This window comes from Sceloporus occidentalis, unplaced genomic scaffold, assembly GCF_023333645.1.
Source record: "Sceloporus occidentalis isolate IW3139 unplaced genomic scaffold, rSceOcc1.0.p SCAF_1, whole genome shotgun sequence".
NCBI lineage: Eukaryota > Metazoa > Chordata > Lepidosauria > Squamata > Phrynosomatidae > Sceloporus > Sceloporus occidentalis.
This window is the reverse complement of record NW_028316981.1, coordinates 33771478-33794366: the sequence shown is the minus strand read 5'-3', so window position 1 is coordinate 33794366 and position 22889 is coordinate 33771478. Positions and strand designations below refer to the sequence as shown.

The 22889-nt window shown below is 41.5% G+C and overlaps 1 protein-coding gene across 2 annotated transcripts in view; it reads right to left on the bottom strand.

Moving 5' to 3' along the window:
- Positions 1-22889, bottom strand: part of LOC149321299 (mitochondrial S-adenosylmethionine carrier protein-like) — a 180788-nt gene that overhangs the window by 133921 nt on the left and 23978 nt on the right. For both annotated transcript variants that reach the window (XM_089519193.1, XM_089519200.1), the window contains exons 4-5: positions 13299-13403; positions 11535-11582 (exon numbers count right to left, since the gene is read on the bottom strand). In XM_089519193.1, the coding sequence (XP_089375319.1) occupies positions 11535-11582; positions 13299-13403 (153 nt within the window). The remainder of the gene's footprint in view (positions 1-11534; positions 11583-13298; positions 13404-22889) is intronic.

Below are 22889 nucleotides of genomic sequence, written 5' to 3'. Positions count from 1 at the left end.
GACCTTCATTTCTCAGAAGCTTCAGACAGCATGATGAATCTTTAGGGCTTCTGGGGGTTGAAGTCCAAAATATCTGAAGATCTACTGATCTAACTGGCCTTCAAAAACAGGCAAGAGTAACTATTGCTGCAATTAGCACTCTGCTGAAGAACTGAATATTTAGAACCTGACAATCTACTGACACCTCAAGAAAACTGTTGTTTGACAATTAAACAGATAAATCATAGTAATCCAGATACAAATCTCCCTTGGGTTTCCCATCAATCTCACAAAGTGTTCACACAAGCAAGCCATTATGTGATATGATTTCTCTTCTAATAAAATCAAAGCTAATAAGAGTCTTGTTTGAATAGACGTATCCAAATAGAAGATCTGCTATGATTAAAGATTTGCTTCAGGTGCCTCTAAACTACAAAAAAACACAGGCATTAGGCACCCTCTAGTGTACTGTTATGGCACTGCCATTGAATTGCTCAATCCATGTTTTAAGAGGATTTGAAAAATCCACTACTGAAGAACGCTCAGTCTAACCTCCCACTTCTTGCCTCATTTTTTAAAAATACAAAAGAAAATGTGTTTCCTTATTTCCAAATTCCAAATCCAGCCACATTTTCCATTCCTCCAGATGTAGGAAGAAGTGGAATCAGCAAAGTTGTTTTTAAAAGAAGAGACATAGTAACTTATTTAGGAACAGGCTGAAGGCAGTGTTCAAGAGCTGGGACACAAGGTACTTTGGAGCTGTACGGATGAGCAGCATGCAGCCACCCCTGTACTGGCTGGATTGGGGCTGCAGCAACTACACGCTGTGGCACCGATCCGACCTCCGGAGGGTGCAAAAAAAGCATCTCCTTTTTGCACCCTCCAAGGGGCACCATAGCCGTGGTGGTGCGGCTCTATAATGACCCTTTGGTGCTGCATCATGTAGATGCAATGCTGGAGCTGCACCATGATGGTGCACGCCATGTGGGGGCGGGGCTAGGGCATCCAGCATGCGGATGCTGCGCCATGGCTTCGCCCACAGGCCAGCACAATAATAATAATAATAATAATAACAACAATATAGTTTATTTGTAACCCACTTTTACAAAATTTTGATCAAAGCGGCAAACAATTATTTATAAAAACATTCCAATAAAATCAATTAAAAACAGTGTTAAAAGCAACATAGTAATACTAACGACAAAAGGGCCAGATGGAAGGGGAAATCAATATATACAGTCCGGGGTCATCAATGAAAAGGGGTAAGAGAAGATTTTTCACGGTGGGAAGGCTTGGGAAAAGAAATATGTCTTCAGATTCTTTTTGAAAAGAGCTAAGGATGTGGTGGAGCGAAGCTCATCTGGGAGACTATTCCAAGATCTTGGGGCCACGATAGAGAATGCCCTCTGTGAGGTCCTCACATAGCATGTCGCTGGGACCTCCAACAATTTCATCCCTGTTGATCTGAGTGTGCGAGGCAGATTATATGGGGAGAGGCGGTCCTCCAAGTACTCTGGGCCCAAGCCATTTAGGGCTTTATAGGTCATTACCAACACCTTCTATTGAGCCCGGAAGCGAATAGGCAGCCAATGAAGATCTTTCAAGATGGGTATTATATGGTCAGACCTGGAACAACCAGCGACCAGTCTCGCTGCCATATTCTGCACTAACTGTAGCTTCTGGGTTTGGTACAAGGGTTGCCCCATGTAGAGCGCATTACAGAAATCCAATCGAGAGGTTACCAGAGCATGTACTACAGTTTCAAGGTCTCTCCGGTCCAGGTAGGGACGCAGTTGGCGTATCAGCCGAAGCTGATAACAAGTGCTCCTGACCGTCACATCCACCTGAGATGTCAGCTGGAGCAACGAGTCCAGGAGCACTCCCAAGCTGCGGACCGAGTCCTTCAAGGGGAGCGTGACCCCGTTCAGGACCGGATGGCAAATCTCACCACCCAGACCCGGGGAACCTATCGCCAGTACTTCTGTTTTCTCTGAATTCACACTGAGTTTGTTTTCCCTCATCCAGCCCATTACCGACTCCAAGCAGGCATTTAGAGGAGAGATGCCATCCCTAGTTACTGCATCAGTCAGGGACACAGAGAAACATATTTGGGTGTCATCAGCATACTGATAACACTGCACCCCGTGTCTCCGGATGATCTCTCCCAGAGGTTTCATGTAAATGTTAAATAGCATGGGGGACAGTATCGCTCCTTGAGGGACGCCAGATGTAAGCGCCCTCTTATCGGAGCAAACGTCCCCCAGCTGCACCATCTGGAATCTACCCGAGAGGTAGGAACGGAACCACTGTAGCGCAGTGTCCCCGATACCTAACTCCCTCAGGCGTTCCAGAAGGATACCATGGTCAATGGTATCGAAAGCCGCTGAGATGTCCAAAAGCACTAACAGGGACACACTTCCCCTGTCCATGCCCAGACGGAGATCATCAACTAAGGCGACCATGGCAGTCCCAACTCCATAGCCCGCCCGGAAGCCGGTTTGAAATGGGTCCAGAAAATCCGTCTCATCCAAGATTGATTGAAGCTGGGAGGCGACCACTCTCTCGATCACCTTCCCCAAAAATGACAGCAGCGATATAGGCCGGTAGTTATTATAAGCCAGGGGGTCTAGAGAGGTTTTTTTAGCAGGGGTTTAACCACTGCTAGTTTTAATTTAGATAGAAATTGTCCCTCTCTTAAAGATGTATTGATTATGCGGTGTAGCATAGTTAGCACCGCATTCCCCCCCCCCCGAGCCGCCAGCCATGAGGGACAGGGATCGAGAGAGCATGTCGTCTTCCTAACACTTCGAAGGATCTTGTCCACTTCCTTGGTACTGACAAACTCAAAGTTATCCAGTATAACAGGGGCCACGGAAGCTCTGGACATCTCTCTAATAGATTCTGAAGAAATACTGGCGTCGAGATCAGCCCTTATCCGAGATATTTTGTCCGCAAAGAAGTTATTAAATTTGTCACAGCAGGCTTTAGATGGTTCTAAAATAGGGTTCGGGAGGGGGGCAGTTGTGTCAGCTCCCTCACTACCCTGAACAGCTCTGCCGGATGCGACTCCGCAGACGCAATACGTGCAGCATAGAACGAATTCTTTGCTGCACTTATTGCCACTCCGTAGGCCTTCAAATGAGAGTCTAGGAGTGCCTTGTCGGCTAAGTGCTGGTGTCCTCGCCAGTCGCGCTCTAGTTGTCTCAGAACCCGCGGCCTGTATAGGTTATTTCTTTGTAATAGGGCCTCCACTGCATGATACTGCAGTGTGCTTTGACTGTAAGATGGTTAAAGAATCTCATATGGAAGAAATGACAAAGAACTCTTCAAGAATTTGGAAAGCCACTGCGAGTTGGACGTAAACTGCCTAGACACAGAGCTTGGGGGCAATGATTTACAAGTAACAGTACAACTTGTCAGGCATAGGTTGAGTCTCCCTTATCCATGAATCAATCCATTAACAAAACAGCAACACCTTATTTTAAAAAAATAATGATTTTAAAAGGCAGTTAAAATGATAAAAATGCAACACAATACAATTAAAAAGCCTTCTGCAAAGTCAGTTAACGCGTAAAAGGCTCGAGTAAACAGCAATTTAATTTTTAATTAATTAAAACTTAATGTTCTAATCTCCTATTAAATGTGCCTAACATTTGCTTCCATACACACACACACACACACACACACACACTAGAGGGCATAAAGTCGAGTCCAGCAGGGTTGAAACTGGGTAGCGCAAGTGGCCGAAGGCAAAACTAAGTGGGAACAAAACACATTCAGCCATGTCATGATTAAGAAGAAATTGCCTGTCTTTTAGAGGGATAAGAATACACACACAAGTCAATAATCATAGTTATTGCTAGCCTACAAAGTTCCTTAGAAAGAACTTCTTGACCGCAAAAGTGGTTCAGCAATGGAACCAATTGCCTGGAGAGGTGGTGGGGGTCTCCTTCTCTAAACATCTTCAAAAAGAGGCTAGACAGCTACCTCCTGGGAATGCTATTACTGGAAATCCTGAGAAAATTGAGTAAGGGGTTGGACTTCATAACCCATGAAGCCCTTCCAACTCTATAATTCTAAGGGAGTTCACACAAGCAAGGGGGGAGGGAGGGGAACATTTGGAAAGTCCATTGCGCACTACACACTGCCAAACCATGGTTTAGTGATCAAGCAGTGTAATGTTTGAACCACGCCAACATGTCATTCACAAATGTCACCCAGCACTTATTTTCACTGTCAGAAATCTATGAACAAGTTAAATCTAAACACAGCACTCTATCGAAAACCCTGAACAAATACATGCTGCCAGAAAGCAAATCACGTTTTTTTCAGAGGAAAATTCACCACAGAATTTCTGTCTCACAGAACCTGTCAGTGTAGTTAATTCCCAATATGAACATATGAATTGCCATACTCATTCTTTCCTTAGTGTTGTTATAGCTGGTCTAAATTACTTGGAAATAATAATAATAATAATAATAAGGTTGGTTGGCTGCTTAACTAGAGTCTAAGTCCCCAATCCTTAAAGAAACCAGTTGTATGAAACAAATGAATACACCTTTAGAGATAATATAATAATTAATAATAATAATTTGTTTTATTTATATACCGCTATTCCAAAGATCATAGCGGTGAACAGCAAGTAAGCTAATTAGCAAGTAAGCTAATTTGCCCCCAACAGTCTGGGTACTCATTTTAGCGACCTCGGAAGGATGCAAGCCTGAGTCGAGCTTGGGCCCTTTTGCTGGTCTTGAACTCGCAACCTTGTGGTTTTGAGTGAATGGCTGCAGTACAGGCATTTAACCACTGCGCCACCAGGGCTCCTATAAGTTTCAACAGAAGGAAGAAAATTGGAAATTTGCCACTGACTTAAATCAAGGGCAAATATTACTGCAGGACAGAAAATTCCTTTGCAAATCCTATGTATTAAAAGCTTCTTGCAAATATGAAAAACAGTATGTATCATAAAGTTGACTTTACAGAAAACAAAAGATCTAGCTGCCTTTGTTTTTGTGGAATGGACAGTATTATGCAGTTCTTTAAAATATGGCATGGCCCATGAGTTACACTAACTAATATTTGCTGCTTAAATAGCAGGAATACACAGATACAGTGCTAGTGTGGTTGCAAGGTAGTCATGTTATCGCTTACCACTCACTCTCCAGAACCAGGATTCAACTGAGGTTCAGAAAATATGCGCAATTACAATGTAAACTGGCTCAGTTTTCATTTCCCAACAATGTCTACTGTAACTTAGGAAAGCGGACTAAATCCAAAGAATATAACCACTGCACTGTTTGCCATTCAGAATTTGTTCTCTCTGTGTGTGTGTTATGTCAAACAGACTTATTATACTCAAATGATGAAATGTGGAGGCTGCCATGTGAAGCTGTAATTTAAGTTTAGTGTGTTCGTTAACACATCATATTATAGTGCAATCCAGAGGTGGGGAAATTTGGTGGATTGAGGAGCCAATTCACCCCTGCTCCAGAAGGCATGCTACAAGCTACACCACACACCAAGAACAAAACTAGAAAAGACCAAAGGTTTCACTGGTAGCTTCTTTTTGAAGAAAAATAAGGCATGCAGACATATTATGTGTCTTCAAGTCAACCCCAGAATAGATTTTACAGCTGGCTCTCCATATTTGCAGCTTTGACTTCTGCAGATTTGATTAATAAGTTCTCTCTAGGAATCTCTAGATCCTCCAGCATCACTCTATTCTCAACCTCTGCAAAAGGTCACACTAGAGGACCTAGAGATTCCTAAAGAGATGTTCTCTCAAGTTAAAAAAAACTCTTTGTTTATTTGTGGTTTTTCCACTTTCACGGGGTCCCTGTGCCCCTAACCGCAGCAAATGTGAAGGGTCCACTGCACTTGGCAAGATTTATACAAAGCAGGTTTGCCATTGGCTCCCCCTAAAACTGAGAAAGTAAGACTTGCCCAGGATCAACAAGTGGGTTTCCATGGTCCTAGCCCAATACTCCAAGCACACTACATTGGCTCTCACAGGGATATTTCCCTTTCTATTAATCCTAGTAAGCTGAGCCAGTCCAATCCAGCCAGGCCAAAGTAATGTTCAACTCTTCTTGAGTACTACTTGGAAAAGTTATTCTAAGAGGATACAACTCCGAGTATCATCCAGCCAACATAGCTGGATTTGGGGGAAATGTAGCCCAAAAATATAACATGTTCAGGTTCTGCTCTTGGGCTAGTTGTACTAAAAGGTATGACTGAAACAAGACATGCTGGGGGAGGGGGGGGTCCTTTCTTTTTCTTTGCATTTCTGACTGAATAAAAATCTTATGAGTTACAGGATTTGTTTTAAACTGAAAAAGGCTAACCCTTACACATTTGCAGCACTGTAAAAAATACTTTTAAAACTGGGGGAGTATGTCAGCCAGAATGCTATCACAGTGACACAGAATAAATCATTCACATTAGAGTCCAGAAAAAAGTTGCAATTCAGTAAAGGGTTGCTGGGGAAGTGTGGTTTTTTAAGCTCATTCTAATGTCCATTTCAGACATCTGTTAGAAGATTGTTCTCTAGGTTTTGGGGTGTGTGTGTGTGTGTGTGTGTGTGTGTGTGTGTTTTAAGCCTAAAGAGAATTGAGAATCAGGGGAGGGATTCCCCCTTTTTCCCATGAACTAAATGCAATGGAATTTTAACAGATGTTCTCCTTGGTCATAGTTAATAAAATGAATTCTACAGAAACTGAAAAGCCTGGCTCGGCTTACTAGGATAAACTTTCAGCAGAGGAGCTATAGATGTCACCAGCTCATCAGCAAACCATGAGACCAAGAATGCACAATTCCCTATACAACTAGCCTTATCAGTATAATCACACTTGCAAAAATATGGTGCACAAAGACCACAATTAAGCCCCCATACACTTTGAGACAATTTATCCCACACATTCCCTTGTTTTCCCAGTTCTGGAAACTAACATATGATGTGTCTAAATTCCTAAGCACTCTTTCATGCATCTGGGCTCCCAATACTTACAGCACCATCATACAACAGCATCCCTTCCTGTGTTCCCCTTAACTGTCTCCATTTATGCACCAATGCTAGGAATAGTAATGCTGGGGTAATGATAGGAACAGCAAGACATCTTTTAGCTAGAAACAGTAAAACATCTTTAGTATGCTTTATTGAAATTGGCTTGGTTAGCAATCTTCCAACAGCAATAGCAATAGCAAATACACTTCAATACCACTTGTCAGTGAACTAGCACTCCCTGAGCAGTTTACAATGTGTAAGCCATTGCCCCCAACAAGCTGGGAATTCATTTTATCGACCTACGAAAGTATGGAAGGCTGAGTGGACCTTGGAGCCCTCCTCTGTGTCACCAGGGCTCCTTATTATTCCAAGCCTTATTATGCTAGTATAGATGAGAGCTTGAAAGGATTTTGAACTAACATTCCCAATATCCATAAGTTAGCACTATGTTAGCTGAGGGATTCTGGAAATTTTAGTTAAAAAAATCTAACTGTTCCAAGATACCCTAGAAATTTTTAAAAAACAGGATTGACTTTAAAGGCCTGAAACATGGGAACAAATATAAGTGGACTCACGAACAAATGATGAACCTGATTTAGGAAATGCACAGTCACTATCAAATATAGCTCCTACTCTTCTGATAATATACTATTCTATGTGACTTGAGACCATGGGGTTCTAAGATTTCCACAGTCGTCTTCATTGGCATTGGCATAAACTAGACTGCAGTGACATCATTGGTGCATCCATTTTTTGATGCTGTTAGCTGCCCTCAGGTCAACTTCGACTCATGGCAATCCTGTGAATGAAACATGTGGACATACATCTGCTTCACATGCATTCAGATGGCACACATTTTTGGCAGTGGGAGGGTGAATAGAGGCACATAAATGAAAATTTGTGCAGGAAAATTAAGACAATTAACCATTGATGCAAATGTATAAAAATCTGTAGCAATGTGCACAATATATTTACTACTAGCCTATAGTCTTATGTCATACCATTGGCTCACCATATCCCTGGATTCTTCATCCATGGATTCAACCACCAACAGCTTGAGAATATTCTTTTAAAAATTCTAAAAAGCAAACTTTAATTTTGCCATTTTATATAAAGGACCCCACCTCACTTTTCCATTGTATATAATGAGACTTGAACATCCACAGATTTTGGTATCCATGGGGGGCCCTAGAGCTAAACCCCAGTGAATACCAAGTGCCGACTGTATTATGAATCCTCTGCTGGAGAACTCTAATGCTGTAGAGAATTCCAAATACCTCAACCAACTACAAATCCCATAAAATTGATAGTATAGGATAGTATCAAACTGCTGTGCTTGTGCAGTGTTAATAGAAGTCAAATTTTGATTAATTAATTTATTTACATATTATTTAGTGGCTAGAGAAAAGTGAGACACATGTGGTTCTGTCACATCTAGTTTCATAACCAGCATGCAAAAAGAATACTGAGAACACCCAATAACTAACTCGGCGTCTCTCACCCAATGCAGAAACCTCTGTTTGAAAGAAGACAAAGATTTGTGTTATCATTTATTACATGTCCAATATAAGCCTGCAATTTCATAACAACCTTGTGCATGTCTGCCTGGGAAGAAGCAGCCAATTAAACAATTTAACAGGCACTTTCCCACAAAGCAGCAACACTTAGTGTCAAAACACATGAGCCTTTCAGCACTGAGCTAAAGACATGGCACTTAAGGAGAAAAAAACAATCTATCATGTACAACTGATCATTTATGATTTGCTTCGTTTTGAAGCAAAGCTGCATTGCATTTCAACAATAATTTGTTGTTCATTCCGTCAAGGCAGATGCACCAAAAAGGAAAAGGAAAAAAATCACAGTCTGTCAACTAAAATTGGTTTTGAAGGAACTTTTATGAATACACATAATGGAAAGGGCCTCAATTAAATTTCCAACCAAGTGTTCCCACTTTGAGAAAACCAAAGTTTTCTCTACAGGGTCAGACACTATGCTAAGAGATCTGCTTGGAAATTAATTACCACCTTGATACATGTCAAAACACATTTTTGAGACAGAATAGCATCCAATCACAACTGTGTGTTTTATCTATCTGTTAGTAGGCAACAAGAACAAAATAAAATCAGTATTCTTTAGCAACTACAGCTATTCATTTATTCAGAAACCCTCAGAGAAATCAAAATGTCTTGTTGCCCCTTTTTGTTGTTGCCTGCAACCAGATGAAATCTCACCAAGTAACATGTGCTTAGTGAGGCAGAAAATAAGTACAGGATGAAGCAAAAGTGGGGGTTATGTTTTAGAGAAGCAGGTGTCATCTCTTCACACAAATAACTAATTTTTGAAGCACTCGGAGGTATCACAACAAAGGATATTTCATTTCCCTTTCCCTAGCAGCTAGAAATGTCCTAAGCATGGGATTTCTTATTGTTATACCACAGTTTACACAAGACATAAAAACCATTGTCACTCCTTTGCAGCCTGGGGTGACTGCTAATATTTGTTCTCAATGTACAGAGGAAAAATTTAAAAGGAAGAAATAAGCTTTTTAAGAAGTTATTTGCAGCACGTACTTTAAACAATATAATTTTCTATTTGTCAAAGTATTTCCTGCAATTCATATTTCACTGTATTTAGTTTTTCAAGTACAGTATATCAAAATTTAAAGGCAGTGTCAATCATATTAAAATGGCAGTATGAATCAAATTAATATTATTTTCTTATGACATAATTCATTAATTCAAATTGTGAGCAGCCACAATACCACCCAGAACGCACTGATCTCATATGATTTCAGAAGTTAATCAGACATGGTTTATACTTGGTTGGGAGAGCAGTGGGTAAAACCAGGGATCTCCAGGAAGGGCTACAAAAGAAACCTGTCTGAAATTCCATAAAGCCACTGCCAGACTGAATTGGCAATACTGAGCTAGATAAATCAGTGCTCTGAGTATGTGTAAGAGAGGTTCTTTATCCCTATGTTCAGCACAAGAAAAAAAAGGAAAATAAAACACAATAACATTCAATTAAATACAGTCATTCCCCTACATCTGCTTGGATTGGGGTGCAGGACTTCCGTGAAAGTGGACAAATCTCAAATAACTCTAGATATCCCTCCAAAACCATATTTATTACACACAAAAGTACAATTTGCAGATTCAACCCACCATGGATGCCTTTGAGGTGGCAGGGGTTCCTTCGCAAAGAAGAAGTCAGCTGCCAGTGGGGCTTGCCATTACCTTCGTTGCTGCCCTACACCATTTTTAATAAGAACGTGCAATTTGTTTGCAGTCTCTATTAAAAATGGCACAGGTCAGCAGCAAATAATCCATGAATAATCCAAACTGCAAAGGCCAAACTTGCAAATGTGTAATACTATTGTTATTGTTGTGTGCCTTCATGTCATTTCCTACTGATGGTGACTCGAAGGCAAACTTATCATGGAGTTTTCTTGGCAAGATTTGTTCAGAAGACTTTTGCCATTGCCTTACCCTGAGATTGAGAGCATGTGACTTGCCCAAGGTCAGCCAGTGCCAGTGGGTTTCATGGTGAATTAAGCCCTGGTCTCCAGAGTCACAGTACAACAATCAAACCACTATGCCATACTGGCTAATTTGTATATTTTTAAAAAACCTCTAAAACCATCCAAAACATAATTTAAAGTACCGAAATTTTAAATATCAAAGGGAACACATGCTCAAATGATGATAATTAACTAAATTATAAAACAAAGTTGAAAAAATAAAGTTGTATCCTTACTATTCAATGCTATCTTAAAATCTAAACTAATTCTATCCAGAGCAGACTCATTGAAACCAGCAGGACGTCAGTTAGTTGGGACTTACAGGCCTCATTCTACTCAAGATAGGACTAATGTTGGATTTACCCCTAAGGTTTTAAAGACACATTAAAAACAAATGAATAATAACATCTTCGCTTGGTACCAAACAAATCAGCTAAGCTGATTCCTGAATGAATGCATTTTGTGGCAGTGGTGGCTGTACAAGAGTCTGGTCCAGTCAAGATCAATATTCATCCTTTCTTTTGCAGCAGCAAGAGCAAGCACTGCAGCATTCACACATCCTCTGGAACAGAGGGACCTACTCACAACTGCAATACTAGCAATGCACCGTAGAAAGGAAAGCTAAGAGATTCTTATAGGCAAAATCACAGTAAACTGGGCTGGAAACATTGCCATCCTCTTGGAAGACAGCAAAAGATAGACGTTTCTTCTTGTCCCTCTTGTCCTATTGGCCCTTCCTTTCCCACCCAACTAAGCATTTACCCATGGCTAGAAAACAGCCAGCCCAACAACAATGCCAAAATCTTTAGTGTGTTGTTAAAGCAGCAGAAAAAGAGGAGTCATGTCATTCTAATTTGGCCCTTCCTCTTGTCAGACATGGTTTAAAGGGTATATTATCTTGGCAGGCTGGAGATAGGAAAACATAACAGAGAATCCCATCATTTTTTCATTCAGATGTATTCTCATTATAACGTATCTGGCAGAAAATAAGTCCAAAGACATAGATCATTAAAACAAAAACAGAAAATTTACCTCTCTTATTACTGTGCTTTTGTAACCTCGGTAGAGTCCTAGAATACCCTGAAAATCAACAAGAGAAAGTATCAGCTATTGGGAATTACATGAACAAAAACTGCCATTTGCAGATGGTTACATGACTGGTACAACAGCTTTACTGAGACTAGTACCCAGGCATCCAGCAAATTAACAATACTGATTATAAACATACAATATATAGTCTTCCAAACTTAGGAGAGTTTGGTCCCCACTTAAAAAACACTTTAAAAAGAGTCTTCTAAAAATAATAAGTTACAGTTGTACATCAAAGGAATAATATATTACATTATTATCTTAAAAGACTAAGGCCCCATACAGACAGGCCAAAATAAAGTTGCTTCGGGTCACTTTGGAGGTATGCTGTTTAAATGATGCATGCCTCCAAAGTGACCCGAAGCAGCTTTATTTTGGCCTGTCTGTACAGGCCCTAAGAAAGCACAGAAATAAGTGAATTCATTTTGGTCGTGCATAACTGGTATCTAAATTCACCAAACTATACCAAACGCACATAAGGAGAGATGGAAGATTTCCAGAGGCCAGAAGAAAACTCAGGCGGTTTACAGACCGCCTGTTTAGGGCGGCCTGTTCCCGCCCCTTTCCCCGCCGGATCAGGGCCTCAGCTGCCACAGCGGCAGCCTCTGACACCCCGATCCGCCGCTTTCCAGGCCGCGGGGAAGCAGAAAAACACCACTTCTCCGCAGCCTGGAAAGGGGTGTCCTTGGGGCTTCATGCCCCAAGGACACCCGACAGCAGCGGGAACAAACAGAACGCTCCTCAGTTCATAATGCACCCATAGGTCTACCCTTAGGTTTTAACAGTAACAGTTCAGACCTATTTCCAGGTAAGGCAGGCTTCACTACTCACAAAATAGGAGCAGAAAAAAGCATTTGTGTGCACATCCACTGGTTTGGATTTATTTGTTTTGGTATGGTGTAGCAGGCACTTCACATGGCAGTCCTCCTGGCCATGACCTGAAAGAAATTTCTAAAAGTTCACATACCTCTGTCATACAAACAAACCAGTTTATGGCCATTTTCATCTCTACCAAGAGCAGCCACTCAATACACTGCAGCTGGGAAAATTTATTTTCCCTTTAACTACCATGAAGATTACAGCTAAACTTAACTTCAAGTTTTTTAAGAGTCATGCTTAATCACATGACCTATTTGAACCAGTGTGCATGATGCTTTACAAAATACAGTAAGATCACCTTATCCGTGAGTTCACTTTTCAGAGTTTCACTTACCCCCAGCCCAAAACTATAGTCAAAATATAGGGTTCGCTAGCAAGAAAATGAAAGATTTTGTGGGCATCTCTCAGTCCTCCAGTGCAATTCTATGGTATGCTTGGGCTAGAGGTTGACCTCTTGCATTCTGCTTACTGTGAGGAAGTGACGAGAGGAAAGTTGGGAGCAGACTGGTCCCCCCACCATCCACAGGGCAGCAAGTGAGGAGATGAGCAGGGGGGATGCTTCCTGGCCAGAGGAAGCATTGTTTCCAACTGTGGTCCAAAAATATAGTCAAAATATAGATTTCGGTACTATCCACAGTTTCAGGCATCCTCCAGGAGAGGGAAGACATCTTGGAACATATCCCGTGTGGACAAAGGGGTCTTACTTTGCAGAAGAGCAGGTCTCTGCCTAGTGAACTTACAAACCAGACCATAACATAAAGAAAAAAAAAACAAATAGTAAGAATAAACATGGAAAGAACAGGTTTATCTTTCAGTTTTACTTCCTACCTCTTCATACAAAGTGTTGGAAAGAATCCGTAAGGTGCTGGAGGAAGGGGAAACTTGTGCTCTTTGTTTCACGACTTCAGAGGGAACCCGTATTAGACAAGCCACCTGCAAAAGTCATAAAAGAACTTGAATAAGAAGCTCATAAAATTCAAGATGTTGTTTCTCTAAGCCCTGAATGTTTCTAGTTAGGAATCCAAGGTTTGATTTATTTCTTGCTTCGAATGGTTTTGAGGGGAGTCTGTATTTGTAACTTTCTCTCAAGCCTTTCACTTATAAAGAAACACTGATTTGGATAAAATAATTGTTCTTATTTCTTTTTCTTTTAAAGAGAGAAACTGAAAATTTGCACCGACACTAACACATATCTGGAAAGCACAGGCAACATGCTTCTCTACACATTTCTTGTCAAAAAATAAGATAGACATACAGTGCCATCTAGTGACTAAGAGTGAGTACTTTTAGTCAACTACAGACTTTCAGAGGAAAGAACTGACAGAATCAGCTCTGTATATTCCTTGCCTAGGAAAATCCTGTGAAATTCATAAGGCTGCCATAAGTCGACAGGCAACATGAAGGCACATACACAGACAGGTACTTAAAGTATGAGAAATACACAGGAATGAACTGTGTAGATACCTATCTCAAATATATTCAGTATCTCACCAATGCAAAAAACATATAAAAAGAATGGGATTTTTCTGGACGTTATCTAAAAGTTGGAACAGGCCCTCCTGCTGCTAAACACTAAGGCCTAGCATGTTAACCAAAGGGCAGATTAATTTGTATGCTGTTAAATGATTAAATAGCCCTTACAGCAAATATATTTTTTTAAAGTTCTTTATTGTAATTTGCAAGAAATCGCAATAGAACAGACAGAGGTGAGAAAAAGGCCAAATACTACTAAGGAGGGATACATTAGGGTCTACAACAAACAACCATATTAAGTCGTCATTGTCATTAGGCTTCCATAAAGGTCCCCTTCTAGAAATTCAAATGCTGATCTGGTTGTTTTAGTTGACTTGAGTGACTGTTAATATACTCCAAAAAAGACACCATCCTCCTCAAAAGAAGCACAACAGAGGTTATCCATCCTGTCCAACACCTTTTCCATTAGTATACTGTCCCATAGCCTATGCCACCAGTTGTCCATTGTTAAAGTGCCCATCTCCCAGTTTGTGGCTATTTCAATTCTTGTGATGGCCAGGAGAAAACAAATCAATGGTTTATTTTTCAAGTCTTTGTTCTATCCCAGAGACAGAGAGAGTAACAAAAGAACCAGGCAGGGAGCTATCTCTTGCAGAGTGATCTCAGAAATAATAGATAACACATTTGACCAAAACTGTGTAACTTTATCACAATGTAACCACATACGGATATACATTCCTTTGCAATTACAGCCTCTACAACACTCTGCAGTTGATTGCTTAGAAAATCTAGCCAGTTGCACAGGGGTGAGGTAAATGGTACCTCGTACCTTACACTGAATATACTTAGCCTGGATTTCTTGGATCTAAATTTAGATTTGACTCACTGAATTCAATAGAACTGAAAACAGTCACCTGTTCTTATCTCAGTAATTTCAACTGGTCTAATTCTAAGCACGAGAATATCTACATTTTACAGAATCCTGGAATCTGTAGCTTGCTGAGGGATTCTTAGAAACCTATGCCAGATAACTCTAGTTCACTTCCTTGTATTCTAAGTACCTTAATTACAAAACACTGGATTACATAGGACGCAACCACAGCTAATAAACTAATCTTAAACTGCTATTAATTGTGCAATGTAGATTCACTTAATCACTACATCTGGTTGCATTTGTTTGTGTGTACAACTGCATACCACTAGTGTACTGCATGTACTGAGTCACTGCAAATATCACTAGTGGATAGTTTGAGCCCCCTGTTACACAAGTATTACAGCAGGGCTGGGAATTCTGTGCCCCTCCTAAAGTTGTTGAACTGCAACTCCCACCATCACTAGCCACCACCACCAATGATGAAGAATACTGGGCATTACAGTTCAGCAACATCTAGAAACTATGCAAATCTCACCCTAGTACTGTTCCCAGAAAACCAGAATGGTGTATGCTTTATGTTCTTGTATTTCTGTGTTAAGTCTTTTTAAGGTACAGCCAAACTTTCTGTATGCTTACACAGAAGAAGGTCTTGCTCCAGTGGGATTCCCAAAGATAGGAATGCAGTCTCAGGTGGCAAGTCCTATGTGCATGAACCACACCACATACAATCATAAGACTTATTTGTTATATTAGGCCATGCTGCAAAGGAATTTTTAAAAACCCTAATAGACTAAGAAGGTGCACGCAGTTAACCAGATAGAATTTAAACAGCAAAACATAAACCCAATGGACTGTTCTCCCCTTCCAATGATTTGGCTCTTTCAGGTACTGCCTGAACTGAAATGAGCATTTAAAAAATATACATGACAATATGTTGGTCAGTTTATCATGGCACAATGAAAAAAATCTGTTTCTTTTTTTTTTTAATCTAAATTTTACTACAGTGGACCCTTGTTATACGCTAGGGTTTGGTTCCAAGATCCCCCAGGGATAACAAAATCCGTGGATGCTCAAGTCCCATTCAATGTAATGACATAGTAAAATGGTGTCCCTTATAAAATGGAGGTTTGGTATTTGAAATTTATACTTTTTTGAACATTTTCAAACCGTGGATGCTTGAATGCATGTATAAAAAATCAGTGTATAAGAAGGGCCAACTGTATTACGCCTACATCTAACATTGCAAATAAAAAGCATCATTATCAGGTTACTATAGGAGTATTTTAATAATAATAATAATAATAATAAAATTTTATTTCTATACCACTATTCCAGCGATCACAGCGGTGTACAGCTGCACCAAAGCTGCACCCCAGTCCTTAGGACTGGAGATGGCTTTGGCATGGCTTCTGGCCTCTTAGGACGCATGCATCATTGAAACAGCATACCTTCAAAGTGATCCGAAGCAGCTTTACTTTGGCCTGTCTGTATGGGCCCTAGGACTTCCCACAACCCAACTGCTGCCCTACATACACCTTACTAAAGTCAGAAATGTCCATGTCTTTGCAGTTCTCACAATGGTACACAAAGGTAGCCAAATTATCTGAAATGCTTCACCAAGAGTAGACAAAGAGGCTCCTCCCTCCCTAACTGTCATCTTTTGGCCTCTGAGGGAGAGAGAAGGCTGGCCCAGTACCACCAGGGGCTAGCCTGAAGAAAGAGGCTCCTCCCTCCCTAACTGTCATCTTTCGGCCTCTGAGGGAGAGAGAAGGCTGGCCCAGTACCACCAGGGGCTAGCCTGAAGAAAGAGGCTCCTCCCTCCCTAACTGTCATCTTTCGGCCTCTGAGGGAGAGAGAAGGCTGGCCCAGTACCACCAGGGGCTAGCCTGAAGAAAGAGGCTCCTCCCTCCCTATCTGTCTGTCGCTGGGCCCCGAGTCCCTTCAGGAGGAGGAGGCGGTCCCATGGGTTCCATAACTCAAAACCGGAGACAGTAATATGCTGCAAGTAACTTTAATAACAACAAAATAACTAAACTGCAAACACTTGGCTGGTTCTTTCCACCGCGCCTTGCAAACTTGAAACTGAAAGTCCTCCAAACAAACTTAGAGTCCGGAGTAAGACCACGTGACTTAGGTCTCCTCGGTTCCCGCGTCCTCGTGGGCGGGGCGGTTGTCTTGCCGTGGGCTGGGAGGTCCCCTCCTACCTACAGGCCAGCATCTACCTCGAATGTCCCACAATAACCGAGGACCAGGGTGAAGCACTGGCCGGGCCTGATATGGCTCAGGGTCGTTCCCGGTAGGGTGTACAGGCCACCACTTCTCTGGAGGGAGGCGTTCCTCCGACCGCCGTCCTGGGCCACTCCGCGAGCCCCTGAAGTGTAGCCGGTTAATCTCTGCGGCCAATGCCTCACTCACCCTTGCTTCTATCTCTCCCTCGTACCCTGTGTCCTCCGGCCGCCACACAGGTCCCGACGCTTCTCCTTCCTCCTCCCCCCTCTCCTCAGCGCCTTCCCCTTTTCTATCCTGGGGCTCCGCCCCTCCCTCCGCCCTTGCTCTGGACCCAGCTGTTTCACCCCCGGCTGGTGCTTCTTCAGGGTCCAAGGCTCCCTCTGGGTCCTCCAGGGTGTCTTCCTTCAGGGCGGGACCCCAACCCGACTGTTCCCCCTCCTCCACCCTCTGACACTGTCATCTTTCGGCCTCTGAGGGAGAGAGTAGGCTGGCCCAGTACCATCAGGGGCTAGCCTGAAGAAAGAGGCTCCTCCCTCCCTAACTGTCATCTTTCAGCCTCTGAGGGAGAGAGTAGGCTGGCCCAGTACCATCAGGGGCTAGCCTGAAGAAGAAGAGCCCTCCCTCCGGTCCATCTGCCTTGGTCCAGGCCTCAGAGGGAGAGAAGAATGCTGGACCTGATTCCCTCCCTCCCTCACCATTCCCTTCTCCTTTTGTGTCGTGTCTTTTAGATTGTAAGCCTGTGGGCAGGGAACTGTCTGTTATCCCCTCTATTGTAAAACACTCGGATTCCCAGTGATTGGGCGGTATATAAATAAAACCTATTATTATTATTATTAATTTATAGCTCTCCACCCACTACAATGATTTATTGGCAAAACTATGCTAGCTAATTGCAGCCCAACAACACTGAGACTACCATTTGTTCACCCCATTCTACCACTAGAACTAAAGATCAACTCTGAGATCCAAGCCTTTATTATTGTTGTTAACCACCCTCGAGTCAATCTCAGCTCATGGCAACCCTATGGATGAGACATCTCCAAGACTGCTTCCACTGCTCTGCTTAGGTTCTGTAAATTAATGCCCTTCAGTTCCTTAATAGAGTCTATCCATCTAGCATGCAGTCTTCCTCTCTTTCTACATCCCTCCACTTTTCCTAGCATTATTGTCTTTTTCAGTAAGTCAATCCAAGCGTACATATTTATTTGAAACTATGTTCTACTAGGACTCGTTCCTGTTTTGCTCTAGACTGTTTCACAGCCATAAAGTTTGAGAAATCCCACTGAAGAAATAAATATCACATTGTGGCCATCAAGGTACTTAGGATCTTATTGGTTAGTCAGATACCTAGCTGAAAGTTTTGAAAGTGCCTCTGAGAGGAAGTCAATTTATAAACTCATCAAGAGTGCAAGGGAGGGGGACAGATGTGCCAATATCCAAATGTCATTCTGAAAAGGTACAAACTCATATGCACTCTTCAATCCCGTGGTCAAACACAATGAAATGACCCCAATACAGCTGAGAAAATAAGAACTGACAACTTTTTTTGTAGTTTGGCATAAATATTTATAGAACTTCATGCTTCATAACACACAATGTCCTTACATTAAGGCTTCTCTTAATATTATTCCTTAATACTGGAGGAAAAAGACTTGAGAAACATAACAGATGAAAAACAATCTAACCTACCAAGGGGATCCAAGGCACCCACTGTGGCTTCCTGACTTCTGTGGCGTTGCAATTTTGGCATGAGAAAGACAGCTACAAAGTCATGCGTCTCTCTCTATTTTCTCCCAGACACTTGCGGTGCCTTCCATTTTGTTTCATATTAGACTTTGATGTCTTTCAGATTTGAATTTAAGCTGCAAGGGAATATTTCACTGCACAGGAACAAAAAAAAAGAGAGCATCGCATTGTAGTCATATGAAAGGTAATGTCATCCTGAAGGTCTGCAGTCAGGTTGGTTTTGTAGGGCACTCTCCCCATACAGGTTGGTGTGCAGATGTAGGGGCTCCATCCCAGATGACATTTTCACTTTCAATATCAACTTTGGACTTGCCATATTCATTTTACACATGGCCCTCCCACAGTCAGTGGGAGAAAAACAGGGCTTTTTTTTTTTTTTTTTGCTTCTTCAAAGTTTGAAATGTGAAAAATAAATTTCCCATTTGTTTTTCAGCTGCAGTCTAAAGCACACAAACACATATATAAAATTAAATCTCACTTACTCCAGCCACAAAAACTAAAAGAGACCTCAGAACTGAACGCCACACTAAAAGCAGTCTTCAGCAAACTTTATGGGCCTCCAGAACCTCTTCTCATGTTCTTTAAATATATCTAAAAAAGTAAATGATAGGAAGCTGTGGATTTTTATAATGTGCCAGCAAGCACATTCCTCAGTTCTTCCAAGCTAGTCTCATTTGACATGTACCTTCAGCAAAACTGGCCCTACCATTAGGAAGATGAGACGGATGTCTCCAGGAGCAGGTTCTGAGATGCACAAAATGTATATGAGCTATATGTATCGCCTGACCTTTTCTAAGCTCCCTAAACTATCCCATGCCCTCTGCTCCAGAGGAGGCTATCTGTACTTCAGCAGTGTAGAAATGAGATTTCAGCTGCCAGTTTGGTCAGCTGCTGTACATGGAATCATGGCAAGGTCAGGCCTAAATACCCTGAAGTAACCAGATCCCATCTGATCTGGGAAGCTAAGCTAAGCAGGGTCAGCCCTGGTTAATACTTGGATCAAATACTGCCAATGAACACCAGATGCTGTAGGTAATAGTTTAGAGGACGTAACTGGCAAACCACCTCTGAGGATTCTTTGTCTAAGAAAACCCTATGATATTAATGAGGTTTCAATGAGTCAACAGGCAACTTGACGGCACATATGCACAGAGGACAAGAGATACCATCCTATTATTTACCTCAAGCAGCAAAATCTTTTGGGATGGCATTTACTTTAGCCAGGACCAACCTCACCATTAGGCAGAGCAAGAAGATCTGAGCTGTAATAGTGACAATCTCACCCCCCCCCCCCGCCCAATGTTGACAATTTCGAATTTTAGATTATTTCAGATTTTGGTATTCCAGATAAGGGAAAGTCAACTTGTACTGTGAGTCCTTCAGTAGACGATTCCCATGCAAATTGTTGACTATATGCTCTGCATTCATGCAGCTGAACACAAGCTCAACACAAAGAGGAGGATTAAGATTTTCCTGTCCCACTACCAAGTTCATGTCTGAATGTTAACACAGTAAAACAAGTGAAATTATTCAGCTGCCAATACTGAGCATGCTGAATATTTTAAGAATTCTTTGCAAACGGTGACCACAAACAGCTCCAAAGTCTTGCAATAATGATTTCAATCAGTGAAAAAGCTCTCAAAAGCCATTTTCTACTATAGGAAAGATGGACCCAATCTGTGCTCTTGCAACTATGGACAGATCAAATTACCTGTTTCCAGCCCATTTCTGCCAAGCAGCTACATTTCATTTCTAGCTTTCCCCTACCCCCACTATAAATATGTACAGCTTGCTCTTGTGATACAGAAACCTGTACTGATTTGTTTTTTAATGGTTCAATGGCAAAGACACCACACACAAACACACTTTCATTCACAACAAAAGCTCATTTGAAGTTACAAATATTTTAGCAGTGTGTGAAATGTTGCTCTGTTTTATTTAGAAGAGCAGGTTGCCTTGTACCTTGTCCATTTTTCCTAGATAAGTTAGTCAATAGTACATTAAACACATAAGTAATCAATCAGCACCTATAATATCATAATGAATGGTCTTTCTCTTTCTGACCCTGTCAAGATGCAATACTAAATTAATCACAGTTTAGCATTCCTTTTGTGTAGACCAAAAGAATTACTGTAGTTGAAGATATTTTCCCCAAACCACTGTTAAGTTTAAACACGGTGTAGAGTTTCGTACATAACACTAAAGTACAGTTAACTGATAATGGAAGTGAATGCTGAACTGGATGGGAGGCAGTGGAGCCCAGGAACCCCAGGCCTGCCTAGAATTACAATATGACCCTCATATCCATGGGGGATATGTTCCTGAACTTACTGAGGAAACATGAAACTATTAATAATAGTGAATCCAACTGAAATAAATGGATTCTCACAGATGTTGACCATAGAATCGTGTTGGAGGACCTAGGAATTCATAGAGATAATACCTCTAGGCATTTTTTGGTCCTCCAGTGTGATTTTATGGTCAGCTTCCACCAAACCATTACAAGAATCATGCTGGAAGACCTAGAAAATGCCTACAGAGAATGTAGTTTTAGGGACATAGGTAGCAAAAACAAGGGTACCAATACCATGGATACTAGGATCGAACTGTATGTTCAAATACTGGCATGAAAAGCCCTTCTGGGTCAGGTCAAGGAGCCAGTGTTTTGGATCCAGATTTGCTTCAGATTTGCTCCTTCAATGGATGCTGAGATCCTCAACTCAGTTAAGGCTCCCACTAGTAAAATTCTCCCAACACAGGATGCCCAGATACAAGCTTTTTAGTCCAGCATCTCATATAACAGCCAACCAAATGCTTCTGGGAACCCTACATAACCTCAGAGAGAACAGGGAAGTCGGAAGGGGTGATAGGTAATGTGATCATATCTATTAGCCTTGTTTCCACTACACTAGTGTTAGTCAAACTCCTGGTTCCCAAGCCATTGGCATTCCCTGGTGAGTCTCCAGGAAAGAAAAAAAACAATTATAATCTATGAGGACAAATATGTTAAATGGTCCCTGGCCCATTGTGTGGAAATACTGCTAGTCACCCACACAAGGTAAATTAAGATACACTACAACACTGCATATACCTCCCCTGCCCCGTTTCCTTCTCCGTTGGGAGTGCACTCTGAAGAGAGCATCACTTTGCAGGGATTCTGGATCTAAGAATGTGTTTTCTTTTGTCTGCCCTGGGAATTTCTGCTTATGCAGACACATTAGGCAGTGGGGAAACAGGAAGCTCCCATAATGTGGATAGACTCAATCAAGAAAGCCACAGCCCTGAGTTTGCAAGACCTGAGCAGGGTGGCTGATGGTAGGGTGGCTTGGAGGATTTTCATTCATTTGTTGCTATTGTTAACTGCCTTCAAGTCAACTTTGATTTATTGCAATTTTATTAATGACAGACGAACATGGCTTCCTTAATTGAGCCTATCCATCTGCAATGCAAGTCTTCCTCTTTTCCTATTGCCTTCTATCCTGCCAAGCATAATTATCTTTACTAGTGAGTCTTGTCTTCTCATGATGTGTCCAACAGTCTCAGTTTAATAATCTTGGCTTCTAGGGAGAGTCCATACTTTATTTGCTCTAGGACCTATTTGTTTGTCTTTTTGGCAGTCCATAGTATCTGTAAAACTCTTCTCCAGCACTACATTTCATACGGGTTGATTTTCAGCTTTCTTCACTGTCCAGCTTTCACAAGCATGCATAGAAATATACGTACCACCTTCTAATGAAATCAGGATATGTCTTCATAGTTGTACTTTTCAATAAATGTATAAATACTGCCATCTTGTGCTCAGGATTGGAATTTGCCAAAACTAGGTTACAAAACCCAATAATATTAGAAAGTATAATCTAGTGACCACGCTCTTCAGTGGTCTGGCTACAGCTCAAGATCAGGTGGAATCTGCATTTTAATAATATAAAATGTTTTACATCCTCAACAACAGTCTTCTGTCAATATTATGGGCAGTAATGACACTGATCTATTTAAGAAGACTGTTGTAAAGATTAGACAGAAATGTAAAGCATTTTGAACATAGTTTCCTTGTGTTAAATTCTTCTGCCTCATTTTGGAAACTTACATTCCTAATA